The 20,966-nt window shown below is 36.5% G+C and overlaps 1 protein-coding gene across 1 annotated transcript; it reads left to right on the forward strand.

Moving 5' to 3' along the window:
• Window positions 1-1,161: 1,161 nt before the first annotated feature.
• On the forward strand, window positions 1,162-20,344 carry VCAM1 (vascular cell adhesion molecule 1). The gene is made up of 9 exons (XM_017644592.3): window positions 1,162-1,352; window positions 1,880-2,155; window positions 4,330-4,650; window positions 5,906-6,172; window positions 9,539-9,814; window positions 11,691-12,011; window positions 12,899-13,165; window positions 14,611-14,877; window positions 18,187-20,344. Exons 1-9 carry the CDS (start codon window positions 1,289-1,291, stop codon window positions 18,354-18,356), a joined length of 2,229 nt encoding a protein of 742 aa, XP_017500081.1. The 5' UTR covers window positions 1,162-1,288; the 3' UTR covers window positions 18,357-20,344.
• The last annotated feature ends 622 nt before the right edge of the window (window positions 20,345-20,966 follow it).

Consider the following 20,966-nt stretch of genomic DNA (forward strand, 5'->3'; position numbering starts at 1 on the left):
TTTTCTCATGCAGTATTTACATATGACTGCTAGCATTTTGGAAGTTTCTTTTCCAATTTTTAATTTATAATAGTTGTCATTACACTTTATTTTAGGATCTACTAAGTACAAAACCATGTGTTTAGTTATTGGGAGGGCAGAGGTAGACACCATGGTGAATGAGAACTTGTCCTGGCCAGGCAAGGAACTGATGACCCAATGGGGGAGGTAAACCTGCATGTGTATAATTCAAGGCAGTGGCTCTTACAGTTTCTTTCTGATGGGCAAGCATTTTACAAAGACTTGAGCTATGTGTGTACAAGGCTAAAACAGCCATTTAAAATAGCTTTGAAAAAGTAATTGCACTGGGACACAAGGGAAGAGCATAAAATTTGTTTTCATCACTGCCCATATAACAAAAAAAAACCCTATTTTTTGTGTTTTAGCTGTGTTTGTGGTAAAATCTCACAGTCCAAGAGATTTACAACTTCAGATGAATTCCATGCATTTGCATTTAAGTCTGCAAAAGACTTCCAACTTTCCAGCAATTGAACTATAGGGTTGGTTACTTTTCTGAAGCAAATCAGATAAATAATTTCTTTTTTTGGTAGCATTTATTTAGTTTCAAGAAAATCATTTCAGAACATTGGTGTTTACTGTCAGAAGAACTATTTTTATGAATAAAAAGTATAAAACTAAGAAGTCAATGTTGTTTCCTTTTTCAAACTAACTCATCAAAAGATAAGAACTTTTCCTTTTTCTTGACAAAATTTAGTTTCTATTTTAGAATTGTGAATATATCTTAAGGAGAAAAATCAGTTCCCATGACACAAGTTATTTAGCCACTTCACAAACTAGAGTACAGTTTACTGTTTTTTCTCTCTCTCTTTTCTCCCATTGGATTGAGAAAGCCTCATTCTGCATGAGCACTTCCTTATATCTTTCTTGCAAAGATATCCCTTTTGGAGGGAAAAAAAAGCTTTAATTTTATTGCCTCATAAATGTTTCTTTTTTCTGGAGCAGAGAGAATACCTTCAGTACTGAGAGCAACTGAAGGGGTTAATGTTGGACTTGGCTGAGTGTCAGTTAAGCTTTTTTTCTGACTCTCCTCTGGGTTTCCCCTCGAAGGGATTTCCCTCCGCCTCTGCGCCTCTGCAACAAGACCCTTTATAAAGAGCAGACTTTCTATTTCACTCCTCACTGAGCCTGCTCGGCATTAGGAGCAAAAAGTCTCTTCCCAGGCACTTTCAGGTGGGACAGTAAGAAGGGTTTGGGCACCACTATTTTCTCATCACAGCAGCAACTTACAATGTGTAGGAAGATGGTTGTGATCTTTGGAGCTTCAAATATACTTTGGATGGTGTTCGTAGCTTGTAAGTTCTTAAACTTGATTTTGTTCCAAATGCTCGCATTCCATTTTAGCCCTGATTTTGGCTTTCTATGGTAGTGAAGAAAGCACTTGGATTTTTAAACAGTGGGAAAACTTAGTTTAACCTAACTTTAAATGTGCTATTGAGTTCTGCTATGTATCATTATATTGTCAAAACTGGAGGTGTAAATTGATGTTTTTGGTTTTTTCCAACGCCAAGTGAGTAATTGAATTCTTTCTCTAGTAAGGTCTATCTCTTTAGTTTCTTGTACTTGATAATGAGATCAAACTTCGCAAATAACAAAAACTCTGATAAATGAGTGTCAAGAATGGAAATGAGAATTCTCCTAAGTGAAGGTGATTCCAGCACCTTCTTTGGCAGTGATGCCTTTGGTTTTTGGCTGCCTTGCTGTTAGTTAGAAGCATTTTTGGAGGGAGATCAGCCAGATTGAGTTTTGGAGGTTATACCAGAACAGAGAGGTGGGAGTAGAACACTAAACAAAGTCTGCTTTCCTTTTTTTGTCTTCACAGCTCAAGCTTTTAAAATAGAGATCTTCCCTGAGTCCAAAATTGTTGCTCAGATAGGGGACTCGGTCTCGCTGACATGCAGCACGACAGGCTGCGAGCCCCCATCTTTCTCTTGGAGAACCCAGATAGACAGTCCACTGAATGGGAAGGTGAGAAATGAGGGAGCCAATTCCACGCTGATCATGGATCCCATTAGTTTTGAGAATGAACACTCTTACCTGTGTACAGCGACTTGTGGATCTAGGAAACTGGAAAAAGGAAACCAGGTGGAGATTTACTGTGAGTACTTAAGACAATCTGTGATTTTCTTTAAGTTTTGCCTTAAAATAAGGTTTTTTAAAATGGATTCTTTAAAAGAAAATATTTTATAAGGATATTCATGTCCAGATTCTTGGCTAGAGGACACACTGCTCCAAGAAAATTAAGAAACAGCTGAGTCTAACACTAGGAACTTAATCTTGGCTTCTGTTTCCAACTCTGCCACAAACATGGTGATTATGGATAAGACTCGGCCTCTCTGGGCTTTGGTTTTCTTAGCCATAAAATGAAGATCTTTTTATTTTATTTTCAAAAATTTCTATGTGATGTATATCCTTATGTGCTTACTTGGCCATGTGTCCAAATGATTTATGAATTCCATTCTTCAGGGCTTTCCCATTTATTTATTCTTATGCAATTTGGTGTTTAAAACCAGTTTAAGTAGATTTATAATTTGGAAACAGGTTTCTGTACAAAAGTTTTCCCTGTAGGCATAAATGAAATATCTGTGAACATTTCACTCACTTGACTGTGGTATAGATAAATTTAGGAGGTTTTCTTTGGTGATGGTGCCATTAGGACAATACTCAACCACTCAACCTCAAGGATTTTTATATAATGGATTAGATTTGCCTCATGAATGTGAATGAATACCCCTAGTTCAACCTTCTACCAAAATGCATTCCAATTCATTCTCAATCCAGCAAATAAAGTTAGCAAGAGGATTAAAAATCTAACTGAAATAAATCACTTGCCTTTGGTTCCTGATGACTGCTCCTTCAAAAAAACTAGACCTCATGTGATTATCTTATAATTATGTTGATTCCCTTCTGCTGTAGTGGAGCTCAACTTTGCCTCATTACTTTGAGACTTCAACAAGCCCCATGTGTTGCTAATGCTGCCCAAAAAACATTGTGCCCAGCCATCTGTTTTCAATTATGCTGGTTGTACATGCATAGTTTAAGTCTGTGCAGCCTCCTGAGCTCCTTGAAAAGCCCCCTTATGTAAATACAGGGAAAAGTAGCAAGTTCTTATATTACTTGACAGCAAACTGTGTGGATTGTAGGCATATTTCTTACAGACTCAGAGGGCAGAAATCATTGGTGGAAAAATGAAATGTACTGTGTTGTTTCACATAGCAGAGCATTTCCAGTTCCTTTGCCTTTTCTCACAAGTACCAAATACTTGAAGATTTAAAAAAGAAAAATGAAGACCCTTCTGGCTTTAATTATCTAGCCTGAGGTTTTTCTTCAAGGATGTCTGTCCTTCATTATTTTTAAAAGTCCTGTGTAGACTCCATATTCGATTGTAATATTCTTTAGAGTTGAGACCTTGGTGTTCTAACTACGCAGAGTCTTGAGTCCAGCCAGTGTGTTACCATCATGACAGCTGGTGAACAGGTAGGCCTCGCAGAGGGAGCAATGGCCGACTGAATTAGCGCATTCCCTTGGCATTAGGAGGCGCCAGTGGAGTAGTGGTTAGGGTGCTGAGTTAGGCATCACAGGAGAAAAACTTGCCTCCCAGAATTTAAAGATTGCACAGCCATATCTTTCTGGTGGGTGAATTCCTGTCAGAGGCACCATTTTCAGAAACCAATATTTTACATTGTTGCTTTCATATCTTAGCATATCTTTCCCAATAACTATTCTTTGCAATGACATTCTGAGCCTCAGTTTCCTTATCTGTTAAGTGGAAATATATCTGACTAAAATAAGAGAATGTGATATAACATAACGTAAATCTGCAGTGGCAATACAGAATAACAGAAATCCTGGGTTTAAATCATAGACTTACCCTTTACTGGCTATATGACCTTAGGCAAATTACTCAAACACACTAATCTGTTTTCACATCTGTGAAATGTGGTCTCTACCTCTTAGAGTTATTGTGAGGATAAAAATAAAGTCATTGATGTTGATGGGCACATAAAAGTATTCAATAAACTTTTATTTCTTTTGCTTTCTTTTACTCCAATAACATGCAATCCTTGTACATGTAGGATCAGAGCTGAAGAGCTCTGAAATGTGGTTGATTCCAATTCATGAACTTGCTCAGAACCATGAAAGGCTATTTATACAATGAATGAAAATTGTATTAACAAAAAAATTAAACATTTTGCATTGTGTTAAAGCAGTAAGGGACCTTACATAATCTGAGCAAAAAGCCCACTCATATGTATTTGTTTGACTTTACAGCTTTCCCTAAGGACCCAGAGATCCATTTGACTGGCCCTCTGGAGGTTGGGAAGCCAGTTACAGTCAAGTGCTCGGTTCCTGATGTTTACCCATTTGATAGGCTAGAGATGAATCTGCTGAAGGATGACCACCTCATGAAGAATCAGGAATTTCTGGAGCCTATGGAAAGAAAGTCCTTGGAAACCAAGAGTTTGGAAGTAACCTTTACTCCTACAAGTGAGGATATTGGAAAAGCTCTTGTTTGCCGGGCTAAATTACACATTGATGAAATTGATCTTAAGCGTAAAGAAAGAGAAACTACAAAAAAACTGCATGTCTACAGTAAGTATTTGTGGGATGTAATCTAGTCTTTATGGGAAGAAAGTTAGCAGCTGAAGTCAAGAAGAAACTTGTTTGTAGTTTTTATTCCATTTTTATTTCTTGAGTATGCATTAATCAACAGTACAATTCCGTGAAAAGAACACTGGATTGGGGCTGAGAAGACTTCAGTTTAAGTTCTGCCTTCATTCACTGTGTGAACTTGGGCCACTTAATTTCTCTATTTCCTGACCTAACCAAGGGGAATGATAATACCACCAGACTGGGTAGGAGGAAATAAGCTCAAATGATAAAATGTTTTTAATCATATTTTTTAAACTCTTATAAAATAAAATATGCCTTGAAATATCAAAGTATAGAGATTTTATAAGCCGAGCACTGCTTCTTTGTGTGGTGCACATATGCATGTGCTCACATGTACACATGCGCATTGGGTGGGAGGATGGAGGTGGGGTTTGATCACTTCCACAATCCCTAACATTGCCAGGGAATTTGAGGCAGTCTTGTAGTCCTAGAATCATGTAGATGTGAACTCACTGTGCTCTGTTCTAGACTGAAATGCTGTGTCGTGCTCTGGACACCACATTTGCAGAGTATTGCCAACTATAGCATGTGTAGCCAAAAGAGAAGGAGATGGAAAGGCTTTTATCAATATTTTGAAAAGAATAGTCTAGATACAGGATATTGTTCCTAGAGAATACAAAACTTGGAAAAGAGAGCTATGATTAAGTATTTGAAATACAGTCATGTGGAAGAGGGATTTGATTTGTTCTGTAACAGCAGAGGACTGAACTATGTCCAATGTGCAAAAGTTAGTTACAAAGAGGAAAATATCAGCTCAATAGGAGAGAAAAATTCTAATAATTAGAGCTGTCCCAAAATCAAATAGACTGTTTTATAAGGCAATAGATGGCCTTACACACCAGAAATATTGAAGCCAGTTTAGGTGAGCACTTGTTAAGGATGCTGAGAGGGTACTCCTACCTTACCTGGGAGATTGAGGCACATCACTCCAAAGGTCTTTCTTGAGTATCCATGGTCATCTGAAAACACTAAACATCAAAAAAAAAAAAGTAAACCAAATTAGTCAGAAACTGGATAGACTAATTTTTACAACTGCAATTCTTTATACCAGTTTGGCAGAGTAAGTTTGTCAAATTTGTGAAAATACATGAAAACAGCCCATGCAACAAGTACATTATCTCTGTTGTATCAAGATGAAGCTTAACAGTTACTAATACTGTGCCTGTCTTTTCAGTCTCACCCAAGAACACAGTTATCTCTGTGAATCCCTCCACAAGGCTGCAGGAAGGTGGCTCTGTGACAATGACATGTGTCAGTGAAGGTCTACCAGCTCCACAGATTCTCTGGAGCAAGAAACTGGATAATGGGAGTCCACAGTTCCTTTCTGAGAATGCAACTCTTACTTTAATTGCTATGAGGATGGAAGATTCTGGAATTTATGTGTGTGAAGGAGTTAATCTGGTTGGGAGAAACAGAAAAGAGGTGGAATTGATTGTTCAAGGTGAGTAGAATGTGAAAAAGGAAGGATAAAGGGGCTGGCTTCAGGATCTGAACAATAGTGAAACTGCTTCAATGCCAAAACTGCTTCCTTAAGTTTGACTGATGACCCATCTGACTGTTATTTACTTTAGCACAATCTTACATTCACTTTACTCATACTTCTTAAAAGTCTTTCTTCCAGAGCTTCCCTGGCTCTGATTTGTTATTCTTTTCCATCTCTCACCATTCCTTCCCTGCCTTATTCCTTGGCTTTCTCTCTTCCTTCTGCCCCAAATATTGGTATTCTTCGTTTACCATTCTGGTCCTCGTTTCTTCCACTCTAGAATCCCAAAACTTGGATTACTGAATGCTACTTACTGCCCAATTCATGTTCTCATTCAAAGTCACCAAATCCTGTCAGTTCTACCTCAAAATGATCCCTAGAATCTAATTATTTTTTCAACCCTCTTGCCATTACCTTAGTTGATCATCTCTTACTTGGACTCTTCAAAGATGTTCTTAAATAACTACAGTCATTGAACACCAGCTATATTCCAAGCACTTTATATATGTTAGCTATAATCATCAAGAAATAATGAAAGAGTATTTTATATCCACTTCCAGATGAGAAAATGTTGTCTCAGAGATTAATAATGATTCCTATTGATTGTATGCCTAATATTTGTCAGGTATTCTACTTGCAACTTTATATATGTTATCTCATTAGTCTTTATCACAACCTTATGAGCTGAATAAAAACTCAGGTTCAGCATAGTTCATAATTTCCCTAGAGTCAAATAGCTCATTAGTGACACTTGCTACGATTTTAGCACAGGCCTATTTCAATCCAAAATTCCATGGCTTTTCAACTATAACTAATTATCTTTAAATGGTCATCCTGCTATCATTCTGTTTCAAAAATAATCCTGTGCACAGTTTAAGTGCTAACTATGAACTTAAACAAAAAACCTGCTTATTTTTTATGACTGCAACCAAATTATATGTAAATTAAAATACATTTTTCTTAAAATAGTTGCATAAAACTCTTCACAATCTGGTCAGGACTACCTTTGCAACTTCACTGGTGACTCTGTATCTCTGTTCATGCAGTTCCTTCTGCCTGGAATGTTCTCCCATCACCTGGCAAAATCTTAGCCATCTTTCAAGACGAAGTTCATGTCAGCCTCCCAGTTCCAGATTGTGTTTGGCAAAGCTGGTCATTCCTCCCTTAATATACACTCAACACTTCTTGCAGACATTTATGCACTTTAGTTCAACACATATTAAGAACCCTTGTCTAAGAATCCAAGAATTGTGCTTAATGCTGTGAGTACAGACATGAAAAAGTTATGGCAACTGCCCTACCTGGAGAAGCTTACAATCCAGGGAGGAAGGACAAGCATATAAGTAGATGTACATATTTAGTAAGAGCCAAACTAACATATCTACTTATATGTGTCTTTCCATTAAACTGTAAGCTTGTTAAGGTCAGGAACTGAGTGTATATGTGCATGTGTTTTCTGATATTTGGGTGCCTGTCACACAGCAGGTGCTCAGTAAGTGTTGAATGAGTAAATTGTAAATATGGGTAACACAAAAGTTTTAGAACATGAAAACATGGGGCTTAAACTTGGGATGATTAAAAAAATAAAATTCAAACTCACCATCAGATTAATTCAATTGGTATTAGATTAGCATTAGCAGGAGAGCAGGAAGGCTTATTTTATTTATATTAATCAAAGCATGTGAAGCTAATCATCCACCCTGAAATAACTCTGCCCCATAATAAGCTGAAAAGGAAAAGGAAATGCATTTGAGGGTTTAGTGAGGGTTGTTTTGCATTTTGCATCACAAAATACTAGCAACCTTAAATGATGAAGAGAGAATTGAACTGGTGAAGGACCTTTCAGCTACCTAGAGTGTACTCCTGCAGGAGCCCCAGGTTCACAGGATAACATCCGCAGCCCCTGTAGAGAATGGTCTGAGAATTATTCCCAGGAAAGAGGTGGATCTGTTTTTAAAGCCCCCTGTTCTCACACTAGCATATATAAAGAATTTGGAAACTCTGCCTATTATTCTGAATGATTTCTCTCTTTCAAAATCAAATAGCGTTATTTACCGAGGTAATTTGAAGAAAGCCTTCTTTGGAAGATACTACAATGTCACAGACAAAAATCTGAGAAAAACAACTTCTGGCACAGATGAGAACTCTGCAAAATGTGACGTATTTGGATTGTTTACAGGTTGAGATTTCTTTCTTCTAGCTCCAGTCTGATATTTACAAGGACAATTTTAGTGCTTTCTGTTGAGTCTCATCTGTCACTTCCAGAGTTACCCAATCACTCCAGTTTCTTCAGAGGAACAGAGAGTGCAGACTTGGAATTCCCTTTTTCCCTAGACAACAGCCATCCCAAGGCAGACTGTGTGCTCAGTAGGGATAAAACTGGTAGGCAAAGAACTTTCCTGGATATTTAAGAATTAGGAGTTTACCTTTGCATCTGTTTTCAGGCCCAAATTAATTGAGAAGTATTTTCATATTGCATCAAATTTTAGAGGTGGCTTGTCCACCACTTTAATGCTTGCTTAGATTTTGACTGCTTTCAGTATGATTCTGTATGACTTTCAATAGTTTAATTTTATAATGTTAGTGCAGAAACTCTAAGTGCTGGTTTATTATGGATAATGTATTTAATTAGAAGACATACTTTTGTAACATTTTTCAATAACTCTATTAGCTCTTACTTTATCTCCACATGAGGATGACTTGATTTAGTTGTTCAAACAACTGAAAAGCTGGATCTTGAATTAGACCCACCTGGCTTCAAGTCCTAATTTTGCTACTTGCAAGCTGGGTAAAGCCAGTTATCATTTCTGAGCATGTTCCCTCAAAATAAAAGAGGGAAAGGGATGCGGGGAGGACTGGGGTGGGCAGAGAGGAGGAGGAGGAAAATAAGGAGAAGCAGCAGAAGGAGAAAAAGAATCAACAGTTTGTGAAGTTGCTGTGAGGATTAAATGAGATAATATATATAAAGAGGTTTATACAATTCTGGACATACTGAAACCTCTTAAATTATTTGAGCTCATGTCTGCTGTTACAGGGATTTGATAAATTACATTTGAGCAGAGACCAAATTATTGTTATGAAAAGATGCCAATCTGTGTCTTGACACATTTTTATCCCCATTCATTCTCTTAAATGACTGAATCAATGTACTATTGTGGATTCACTCTTAAAAGATATGGTTTCATTCCTCATGGTTCCCAGGTGAAAAGGAATAATTTCTTTTGGCCAAGATGTTAGCTGAAAGAAAAAAATATCATGTACTGGAATTTACTAAAAGAAGGAAAGAATTATACTTTCTTTTTGTCTTGTTCTTTTTTCTCCCAGAGAAACAATTTACTGTTGAGATCTTCCCTGCACCCCACATTTTTGTTCATATTGGCGACTCAGTCACACTGACATGTGGAGTCACGGGCTGCGAGTCCCCATCTTTCTCTTGGAGCACCCAGATAGAAGGCTCTCTGGACGGGCAGGGGAACGATGAGAGGACCAAGTCCACACTGACCCTAAGCCCTGTGAGTTTGGAGGATGAAAACTCTTACCTGTGCTCCGTGACTTGTGGAAGTAAGAAAGTGGAGAAAGCAATCATGGTGGACCTCTATTGTAAGTGGTGTTCAGAATTGTTTATTGCTTGAGTTTTTTTTTTTCAGTCCACTAGAAGAAACATACAAGTCTGTGATATATGAGATCTGTGTGTTTAGAAAAGAAGTTCAGCACTGTAAATGGTTCCTAAATCTCTAAACCAGTTTTTGAAGCAACTTAAATGGCCTACACCTTCAGTATATATTACATATATACACTGTATCCACAATTCTTAGTTTATGTCTTGTCCATACTCTCCCATCATGCACTTGAACCTACTACATGCTCACTGCTGCCCATCCCCTCTGTGTGTATGGGGAATTCACACACACATAGAGCTGGTAGGAAATAAGGATTGGGGGTCAGCACCCATTCAGATAACTGGATGGGGTGACTGCTGCTCAACTATTCGAATTGAGGGTGAAGCCTGGACCTACTTGTTTGAAGTCACGTTTAAAAAGCTGACCGGCAGGCTGGGGAAAAAAATGAAGCAATAGAGAGCAGGGGAAAACCAAAAATGAAGACAGTTAGCTTGGCCGTAGGAGATGGTTAGCAGCCGCCCCTCAGGTAAAAAGCAGAGCCAGGAATTAGCACTAGATCTTGATGCTGATTGACACTAAACACGTGCACTACACTTTTTCTTGCTGTTCTTGTTGCTTTTGTTAAAATCCTTTACAACTTCAAATCTCTATGAGTTTGACATTGCTGGAGTTCCTCAGTTTATAATGAGTGAGGGACAACATCTACAAAGTGCCTGCAAGGTTATTTGAGAGTATTAGGCTGCTTTGCTTTCTTCAGCAGAATTCAAGAGAAGCATATTGTAGAGCATTTCAACCAGAGAGCCTGTCCAAACTCGTGTTACCTACCCCTCAGAATTTTTTCAGAATGAGTTAGAGTATGTCTATAAAGGGATTTGAATCTCTCAAAAGATGGGTTAATTTTACTGTGTCATACATATTACCCAGAATCCAAGATCTGCTGATGTCGGCACATTTCCAGCAGAAATGAGAACCAGCAGTGAAATCTTATTGCACTATGGAAAACTTGAGACTGTATCACTTTAAAAACATTTTGCTTAAGGAAAAAAATTTTTTTAGCATTATTCTTGGTAACTATGTTAGTTTCATGTTTATTGGCTCGCATAAGATGCATTATAAATATTATTCAGAATCTAAATCTCTTATAGATTTTTCTTAACTACAGATATTAAAAAAGAAATATTTAAAACCTGCTGCCTAAACTTGGACATTGGAAATTAAAATGCCTAAACTGAGACCTGCCCAGTGGGTCTTACTTGATCCCAAGAGGCTGCATGGCTTTGTGAAACTAAGCCTGTTTCTGAGCTCAGAGAAATGCAGGTCCTGATCTCAACTCAGCGACTTACTAGATATGATGCCTAGTGAAAGTCTCTGAGCCTCTATACTTTTTGTAAATTTTCCCAGCTTTAAAATAAGTTAAATAATACTCATTTTATCAGGATGTTTGGAAGACTGAGGTAATAAGTATTAAGGGACTAGTACATACTAAATATTCAATACATCATGGCAAATATTGAAAAGATTTAAAATATATAGTTACTTAATAAGATGGTGAAAGCTCATGTGTCCTTTGAAAAGATCAGTCTTGGTTGTCTGCAAGATGGCCTCACTAAGAAGACAAAAATAAGAAGTATATTTACTACTTGATTACTTCATATAATAAGTATTTTTTGTTCCAGTATTATTTATATTTAACATCATAAATATTTATACTTCATATCATCATTTTTATAGTGATAATCATTCTATCTCAAGTGAGTTTAAAACTGTCACTATGAGACCTTTGCATGTAATAGAGATTAGTTCCATTCCTCTGTTGAATGTCTCATATGTGCATCATTTTTGCTTGATATTTGCAGCATTCCCAAAAGATCCAGAAATTGAAATGAGTGGTCCACTAGTGAGTGAAAACCCGGTCACTGTAAGCTGCAAGGTTCCTAATGTGTATCCTTTTGACCTGCTGGAGATTGAATTACTCAAGGGGGAGAGTATTATGAAGAACAAAAACTTTTTGGATGAGGCGGATAGCAAATCCCTGGAGACCAAGAGTTTGGAAATGACCTTCATCCCCACCACTGAAGACACTGGAAATGTCCTTGTTTGTCGGGCTAAGTTACATATTGATGAAATGGAACTTGAACCCAAACAAAGGCAAAGTACACAGACACTTTATGTTAATGGTAAGTAGGTGTGTGATCTATCCACAGTGCGACATGGATTTCTTTATCATATTTGCCAGGCAATACTTAACATGAGGTTGATGGTTAGAACTTCTGTGAAAAAAAAATAATTGAAAAGAAATTTCAAAATAATGATTGCCTTAATGAACAACCCCCAACACTTAAGATAATAATCATTTATTACCTTATGATTCTATGAGTTGGCAATTTGGGAAGAGGTCAGATGGACAGTTCTTTGCTCAATATGGTATCAGATGAACTCATACATTTTCAGTCAGTTGGCAGGTCAGTGGGGGATGGCTGGTCCTGGACGGCCTCACTCACATGTCTGGGGCCTCCTCTGGGATGCCCAGGTCTTCCTTTCTCCACGTGCTGTCTCATCTTCAAGGAAGATGGCCTATGTTTAGTCACCTGGGTGGAGAGTTACAAGAGGTGATAATGCAAGCAGCCTCTGAAAGGCTTGGGCATGGAAGTCCTACAGTGCTACTTCTTCCATGTTACACTGGCCAAACTGAGTCACAGGGCCAGCCTAGATTCAAGGGGTAGAAAAATAGACTCCATCTTTTTATAGGAGATTCAAACAATTCGTGGTCACGTTTAATGCACCAGGAATGTCAATACATACTCGTTGATCATCCATTTTTTGGTAACAAGAGAGTTTCTATAGAACTTATTTCCATTAGAAAATATACATGATGTGTCCCATTTTGCTCTCTGTCATTCTGTATCTGAGAAAGTAACTGGGACAGAAACTTTGGTAAAGTTATGAACACTTATAATGAATTGAATTATAATCCATTGAATCCATAGAACAGTTTTGCAATATTATTAAAACTCTGGATCTCAGGGAGAAGTAGTAATGCTAACAAGTGTCCCTACTTTTTCAGTTGCTCCCAGGGATACAGCCGTCTTGGTCAGCCCCTCCTCCATCCTGGAGGAAGGCAGTTCTGTGAATATGACATGCAGCAGCCATGGCCTTCCAGCTCCTCAAATCCTGTGGAGTAGGAAGCTAAATAATGGAGATCTACAGCCTCTTTCTCAGAATTCAACTCTGACCTTAATTTCTGCAAAAATGGATGATTCTGGTATTTATGTGTGTGAAGGAATTAACCAGGCTGGAATAAGCAAAAAAGAAGTGGAATTAATTATCCAAGGTGAGCAAAGTGTGATTAATGAGTTCTTAGTGTTAATATTATTTTGGTTGTGTTACTGGTTTTGATCAAAGTCCTCTTTGAAAACAAAATTTTAACTAAAAAAAGATATTGAGGGTTTTGAAAAGCTCATGATGTTTCCTATGCATGGAAAGCTCCTGGAACATTACTTTTTTATGATCCATCCAGTCCAAGTAATTTATTCTAAATTCTTTTAACCTCCAGTGAAAGGCTAGCTCCAGGATCTGTGCCAGGAGTTCCAGTTACACTTATGAGGCAATGATTATGGTGTTGACATAAGGAGAGGAAGAGGACAAATATGTATTTGGAAATTATTTAGGATTAAAACTTCCATATCTGGCTAAACTGGACTCTGAAGGATAGTATTACAGGATGCCTGCTAGTATTTGCTTAAAAGCCTATAAGGCACTTAAACCTTTTGTAAATTCTTAGAGTTGCAGTGATCATGCCCTCTGATTCATCAGTGTGGTGGTATAAGAACCATGAGAGTTGATTAGTATATCAGATCTACACCCCCTTTCCTGTATGAAAATCCAAGACTGAAAATGAAACAATTTCTAGAACAATTCCTAGGCTGAACTCATAGGCAGTTTTTGGCAAAACCCATGAGATTACTATTTTGGATTTCCCCCCATACCTTCCCTTTGGGGTTTAAAGTCCTTTTTTTCACTGGAGCTATTATTTCCTTTCTTACCCTTGATATTTGCCCTAAGGAATTAGTGACTTTCCTGTTACTTCATCTCAATGATTATTCATATTTTAAAGGAAGAAACTTGGAGGGCAATGAACAACCTTAAAGAAAGTCCTTAGGATAGATGTCATGGTACTCTAGCTCTGGTTGGGGAAAGATTCTCAAATCACAAAAATTAATGAATTTAATGGGAATCTCTATTATAAAATAGTGATATGGCACCTCCTTCCATGAGTTGTATTTTAATAGAGATATTGTATGTCAAGTACTTAGTACAGTGCCTGGCACTTGCTAAATGGTAGTTGTTTAGGGCAGCAAGAAAGCTGTCTCTGTACAACTTAATTTCTTGATCTGGGAGGATCCAGCTCAAAACTCAGAAGCCTGGAAAGGCCTTTGTACTTCAAGGAAAATTTTGCACAGCAACGTGACTAAAAAAAAAAGTTATTTTCCACAGTTGAATTCTATAGCTATTTATTAAACACCTATTCTTTGGCTAGATCGGGTAAAGAATTATTTTAATATATGAGAAAAGTAATACAATTGTCTTCTCTTATTGAAAATGTGATCATTTACAAGAAGCCAGTCAATTCTGACTTCTTTACTTGCCCCTCTAAGCACTTAATGCAAACAGGAAGCACAAATAGTTCCTTGACAGCTATTATTGCTGTCATTAAATTAATATGGAATTGGTCTGTATTTAACCCAATCAGAAGTACCTTTTAAATTCTCTTTACAGTTGCTCCAAAAGACATACAACTTACAGTTTTTCCTTCTGAGAGTGTCAAAGAAGGAGACACTGTCATTATCTCCTGTACATGTGGAAATGTTCCCCAAACTTGGATAATACTAAAGAAAAAAGCAGAGACAGGAGACATGGTGCTGAAGTCCAGAGATGGCGCGTATACCATCCACAAGGCCCAGCTGGAGGATGCAGGCGTGTATGAATGTGAATCTAAAAATGAGGTTGGCTTGCAATTAAGAAGTTTAACACTTGATGTTAAAGGTTAGTTTTTGTTTTGTTTTTCATTATTTTTTATAGATGAGAGGTTTGTAAAGAATTTCTAGGTTTAGATGAATGAGCTGGCAAAAAGGATCTGAATTCCATGTTAATTGTGGTCATTTCTTAATGATTCTTAAAATAATCATGCCCAGTTGCCTTATCCTACAGAGGTTACCCAAGAAGTTGATATTATGGGTGAATGTAGAATTTCCATTTGCTTTTTTCAAAGTTGAAAATTCATCATTGGTCTTGCATTTTCCAATATTTAAACATATTTCCAAAACCTTTCCCTGGAGGGATATAAGGAAACTAAAGAAATAGGGCTGGCACATGGAAAAAGAAGGCTTCTCGTCAGAGTTTTTCCTCCTACCAGAAGACAGCGCTATTCTCTGAACATGGAATACCTGTGTATTTTCTGGATTGATTCTTTTCAGGATAATAACCAGAGTGGCTGGTTCTCTGGATGCTGAACAACATACAAAAACCTCTAGACTACAGAATTGCCTCCTTTAAAACCCAAACCTCTAGTCCTCCATTCTACCCTGTTCTGGGAGAGAGAGAGAGAGGGGGCAATGGTCTCAGCAGAGCTACTCAGGAGCTTCTTAACTTCATAATCCCTCCTGCTGAACGCACAGTAGTATCATTTGATTTCACTGATGTAAGCAGAATATGTCAGCTTTTTCAAATCAGTCTTCTGCACCTTGTGTGCTAATGAGCTCCCACAGTGTATATACTTGGGAGTGAACAGGACTGCAGACAAATGCAACTTTTAAGAGCCTCTGGCACTTGGCCTATCAGCAACTGCTTGTCAATGTAAAGAAAATTTGAAGGTCAGAAGTCAGAAATGGTCAGAAAATGGGTTAAAATTTTACTCACCTGGCCAAATTTCTCAAGATTGCAAGCTTTACCATGTTTTCTATCTTCACAGTACCTCCTTGAAACATGGCAATATCAATACATTCATGTAGAAATGTTAAAGAAGGGGAAAATATTACAATTATCTGTCAAACATTTAGTCATCCACCTGCAATGGGTATCCCAAAAAGAGTTGATGTGGCCAATGAAATGACTACATGTTCAAAGAATGGAACATTCACCTTGCATCATGTCAGTCAAAATGACACAGGGGTGTACATAGTCAGTGCTTCCAATAAGGTTAAGGATGATGATTCTGGACAGATTGAGATCTCATTGTAAATAGGTTGAAATTCATTCATTCCTATTTCCTTTAATCCTTGATACCTCCAGGATACCTGTAATTAAGCCCAGGCCCAGGGAATAGACTACCAGCATTCTTGTAATTCAGTTTGTAGTTCATGATACTCTTTTAAAGACATACATATCAAAGCTTCCCCACTTTTTAACTCTTTCTCACACATTGTTGTCTTTTCTAATTCCTTTATTAAATAAGCAACTTACATATTTGCCATTTTTCACTCATAAACAAATGAACAAATTAAATTAGGCACTCAGCTAGAAATTCAGGCCTCCAAACTAAATACGGTTTAAAATAACTACAAATGAATGGAGAGAAAAAGTTTACATTTCTCCTAGGTATTTTGAACTAGTCTTCCTTTTTATTTAGCTGCATTTTATAATTAATTTTGTTCGGTTTGGTTTTGGCTTGGATGTATTCCAATGACAGGAACAGTTGGACATGTTTAGGATTTTCAGGGTTTATACAGCTAATAGAAAATTACATTTGAAGGTTGCCCTGGTAACCGACTCAGCAGTAAATTTGTATTTTACTCCAAATGCCTGAGGGTAAAACCAGAGGAAAAAGATAACAGTTATTAAATTGAAAAGAAAACAATAGGAGAAGAAATACCATTGCCCAAAATGTCAATATTTATGCCTAATCATAATTATGATAATGGACTTCCCATTAAAATATTACCCTTATACTTTGACTTATACCCTTAATACCTCTATACTAGTTCTACTCTAGCAAGGAAAGTAGGAAAGTGAGGTCATATCATTATGCTTAAGGTGAGGTGTTTTTAACTTCAATAGTTTGAAAAAACTGACTTAACCATTACTTGACCCTAGTGATTCTTTTCTACTTGGTTTACCTCCGGTGATTAGAAGCCTCTAGAGCCTTAGTGACCACCAAAGTCAGATCAGCTGTTTCTTCCTAGGCTAAACAATATATACACCACTTATAGAAACCTAATACTTGTGAGGTCATTCAATGAGATACAAATATAAGTATAGAGATGAGTCTCCAGCACAAATAGAAATGCATCTTCTGATAAGGTTAAAATGTTAAATAGTATAGCAGCTGTCAGATGATTTTTATTAGATCAGAAAGGATGCTTATCTTAATTTTAATTTCTGTATATTATTACCTTCTCTACCCAATTTAAAACTAAATGACAACATGACAGGATGAAGAAAGACAGAATATATTACTATTCAAAAAATGTTAATTGGATGCCAAGTGCTCTAAGCAGTAAGTCAGGTACTGGCTATTAAGTGGTAGACCAAAATGAAATGTCCTTATGTAATTTACAGTCTGAGGAGGAAAAGAAATTTAGTAGGTAATCATATAAACAAATGCTTAATTACAAGCTGTGATAAGAGCTATGAAGGGAAAGTAGTGGGTTATTGAAAGTATATTAGGGCTTTTAATTTAGGCTGGGGAAGATGTGCATCAGAGAATGCTTCTTGCTGTCAGTCACATTTAAGCTAAAATATGATACTATCCAAAGAACTTCAGTTTATCAAGAGATAATATAAATGCTGGCGAGGAATAGCATATATTAAGATGCCTTACTTCAAAGATACAAAATAAAAATTTTTTTATATATCTCTGAAAAGGCCACTGCCAAGAATTCTTTCTCTTACTACTTTATATATGGCAGTTGACTGTATTGGTTACACTATAGGTGTTATAAGGATTTTCTTAGAGAACTGGTTGGTCATTTCAATTCACAGCGATCAGAGTTCTAATTCTTTAGTAGGTATTTATATTTCCCAAAGCAAACACTCATCTCCAGTTCCTGCTCTTATAATTGAGCCCTAAAAGTTGCACACTTCCTTCCATTCTACAACTGAACATGAATCTGTTTGAATTAAGTTTGTGGAAGTCAATGGCTGTCATCTTTAGACCCACCAGAACCATAGCAAACAACTGATTATTTGGATAATTCAGGGAAATCTGCATTTTGGGTCCTGTTGGTCCTTATCCCTATTTTGATTCACTTCATTTTAGAGAACTAGTTGTACTATTAAAATAAAACATGTAACAGTATTATTAAACAATTAATTTTTGTGCTAGACATTAATTGCATCCATTTTGTCATTTTCCAGGAAGAGAGAATAACAAGGACTATTTTTCTCCTGAACTTCTCGTGCTGTATTGTGCATCCTCCTTAACAATACCTGCCATTGGAATGATCATTTACTTTGCTAGAAAAGCTAACATGAAAGGGTCATACAGTCTCGTAGAAGCACAGAGATCAATTGTACCTAATGTGTGAAATGTTGAACCAGAGACATTATTTATCAGTCCGAATCCTTAATACTGCTCATCATTCCATGAGGAAAGCAAAGAGCTCAGAGTCCAGACTTCCCTGAACGCAATGAACTCCTGGAAAGAAATGGCTGCCTGTGCCCCTTGCTGTAAGCAAGAAGCCAAAGGAAATCTTTCTGCCTAAATAAGATACTACCACTGTGATGTGATGAGTGGAGCAGTTCCTTGATGTGTATATACAATAATGTGATCTGTACATATGTAATATAAATTATGCCTTCACAAAATTGCTTAGAATAGCAGCACTGTACAGTCAGATCTCTAAAATAATTGAACAGTGTTTCTTGGACTAATTGTCATAACTTAATGTATCTTTGAAAAATGTAGCATTAATTTTGACTGGCAGCTGACCTATGTTATCTTTTTATATTTTATTTCCTTTAACAAAAATTTTTTCCTATAAAGTTAATTGACAACAACTTCATGTTTTGCAAAAGTGCTGGGTTTTTATATTTTGATAAACAAATGATAAACCAAGAGAGCACTGGGTTGATTTTCAGGTACTAAGCCCTTCAACCTGTGGTATAATGGTTGACTTGATTTCTCTGAATGGTACTGACATGGTACGGAGACATTTCATGATGATGTTTGTTTGTCAGACTCTTGTGTAACTTTATCAGTGTGGTTTATAAATTCAACTTTTTAAAATTTTCTTTTGTAAATGTTTAGTTTTTTTTGTAGCGTAAAGTAATACCTTCTGGAATGAGAAGTTTATTCTCTGTTTATTTGTTGCAAACTGCTTCCTTTCATCGTGTAGCTCTTGTTGAAATGACAAGTTCCAAGAGTGAACTTCAAGTCCACAGAAATAATAAGCAGATACTCCGAGTGTGGCCCTTAAACATCTTTCATTAGAATCACCATGGGAATGTGATAAAAATTCAGATTTCTTGGGGCCATCCAATCTATTGAATTGAAATATCTGGTTTTGTATCCTTGGAACCACACCAATTCATCTGCAATTTTAAAAAAAATAAGAAAAATTAAAGTATAGTATACACAAAAATAGTTATTGCAGATGCATGTATTAAAGGGCAGCAAATGAACACCTGTATTTATCCTGTAAAGTCTAAGAGACAGAGCATTTCTATTCTCAAGAGCCTCTTAGGTGTCACTCACTGATTGCAATGGCCTCACTTAGTAGTAACCAATATTTTGAATTATGTATTAATCATTCCTTTGCTTTCTTTGGAGATTTTATACCTGTATAAGTAGCCCCACATGAACTTTATTTCATTTTGGAGGTTTGGAATTTCACATAAATATAATCAAATGGTATGTCTGCTATGCCTTTATGCTTTCACTCAAAAGGATGTTTTGCAAAATTCATCATGTTGTCATTCATTTTTAATGCTCTACAGTATTCCATTGTAAGATTTGTCCACAACTTATTTATCTGTTTTACTGTTGATGTATATTTGGGATATTTCCATTTTTTTCTATCATGAACAAAGCTTCTATAAACATTATTTTACATGTTCTTGGCTAATGTGTAAGAATTAACTTAGGGTGCAACAATTTCTCTGGAGTCTATACATACTAATGAAATTTCTGGGTTCTAGGAAATGTACATTTTCAAGTTTATAGAGAAAGCCAAACTATTTTCTGAAGTGGCAGAAATAATTTATACTTCCATGACAGTGAATAAGAGTTTCCACTACTGAACACTAATCAAAATTTGGCATTGTCTGGCTTTCAAAAATTTGCCTTTCTTAGGGTATAAAATGATGTCTTATAATGGTTTGAATTTGCATTTCCCTGATAACAAGTAGGTTGAACATCTTTTCATATTGTTAAGGACCTTTCATTCTAGGATCATTTGAGCAGGCTCTTTTATTAAGTATCTATACATTTCTTTTGCTGTTTTTCTGGTGGCTGGCTGTCTTCTTATTGATTCTTGGGAGATTTTTAAATATATAATAAATATTCTGGATATTAGCCCTTTGTTGGTTTTTTGTTTTGCAAACATCATGAACCAGTTTGTGACTCATATTATGTCATTACCCCCTGTTTATGACCTGTCTTTTCACTTTTTTGATATCTTTCAATGAATATAATTTAATTTTTAATGTAGTCAAATTTATCAATCTTTCATTTATGGCTTGTATTTTGTATCATAATTAAGAAATCCTTTTTATCCTGTGGTATAAAATTCCACCATGCTATTCCAAAAGAGTTTCTTGGTTTTACCTTGAAGTTTTTCTTTTTTTCCAATAGGGATTGAGTTTTGTATATAGCACAAGTAGGCATCCAACTTCATCTTTTTAAGATGATAAAACAATTGTTCCTACACCATAAACATCTATACTATTTATTGAAAAGCCCATAATTTCCTCCCTCAGCTCTGTCGTGACACATTTATCATATACTAAATGTCCCTGTGGATCTGTTTCTGGGCTCTCTTGATTTTTCTTCTAAGATACTTATCTAATCTTATGCAAATACTACATTATGTTAATTATTATCTGATAGGGCAAGTATCATCGATTTTTTTTCCAAATATGTCCTGACTATTCTAGTATCTGTGCTACCATATAAACTTTAAAGTCATTTCATTTTG

The sequence above is a fragment of the Manis javanica genome, chromosome 4, assembly GCF_040802235.1.
Source record: "Manis javanica isolate MJ-LG chromosome 4, MJ_LKY, whole genome shotgun sequence".
Taxonomy (NCBI): Eukaryota; Metazoa; Chordata; class Mammalia; order Pholidota; family Manidae; genus Manis; species Manis javanica.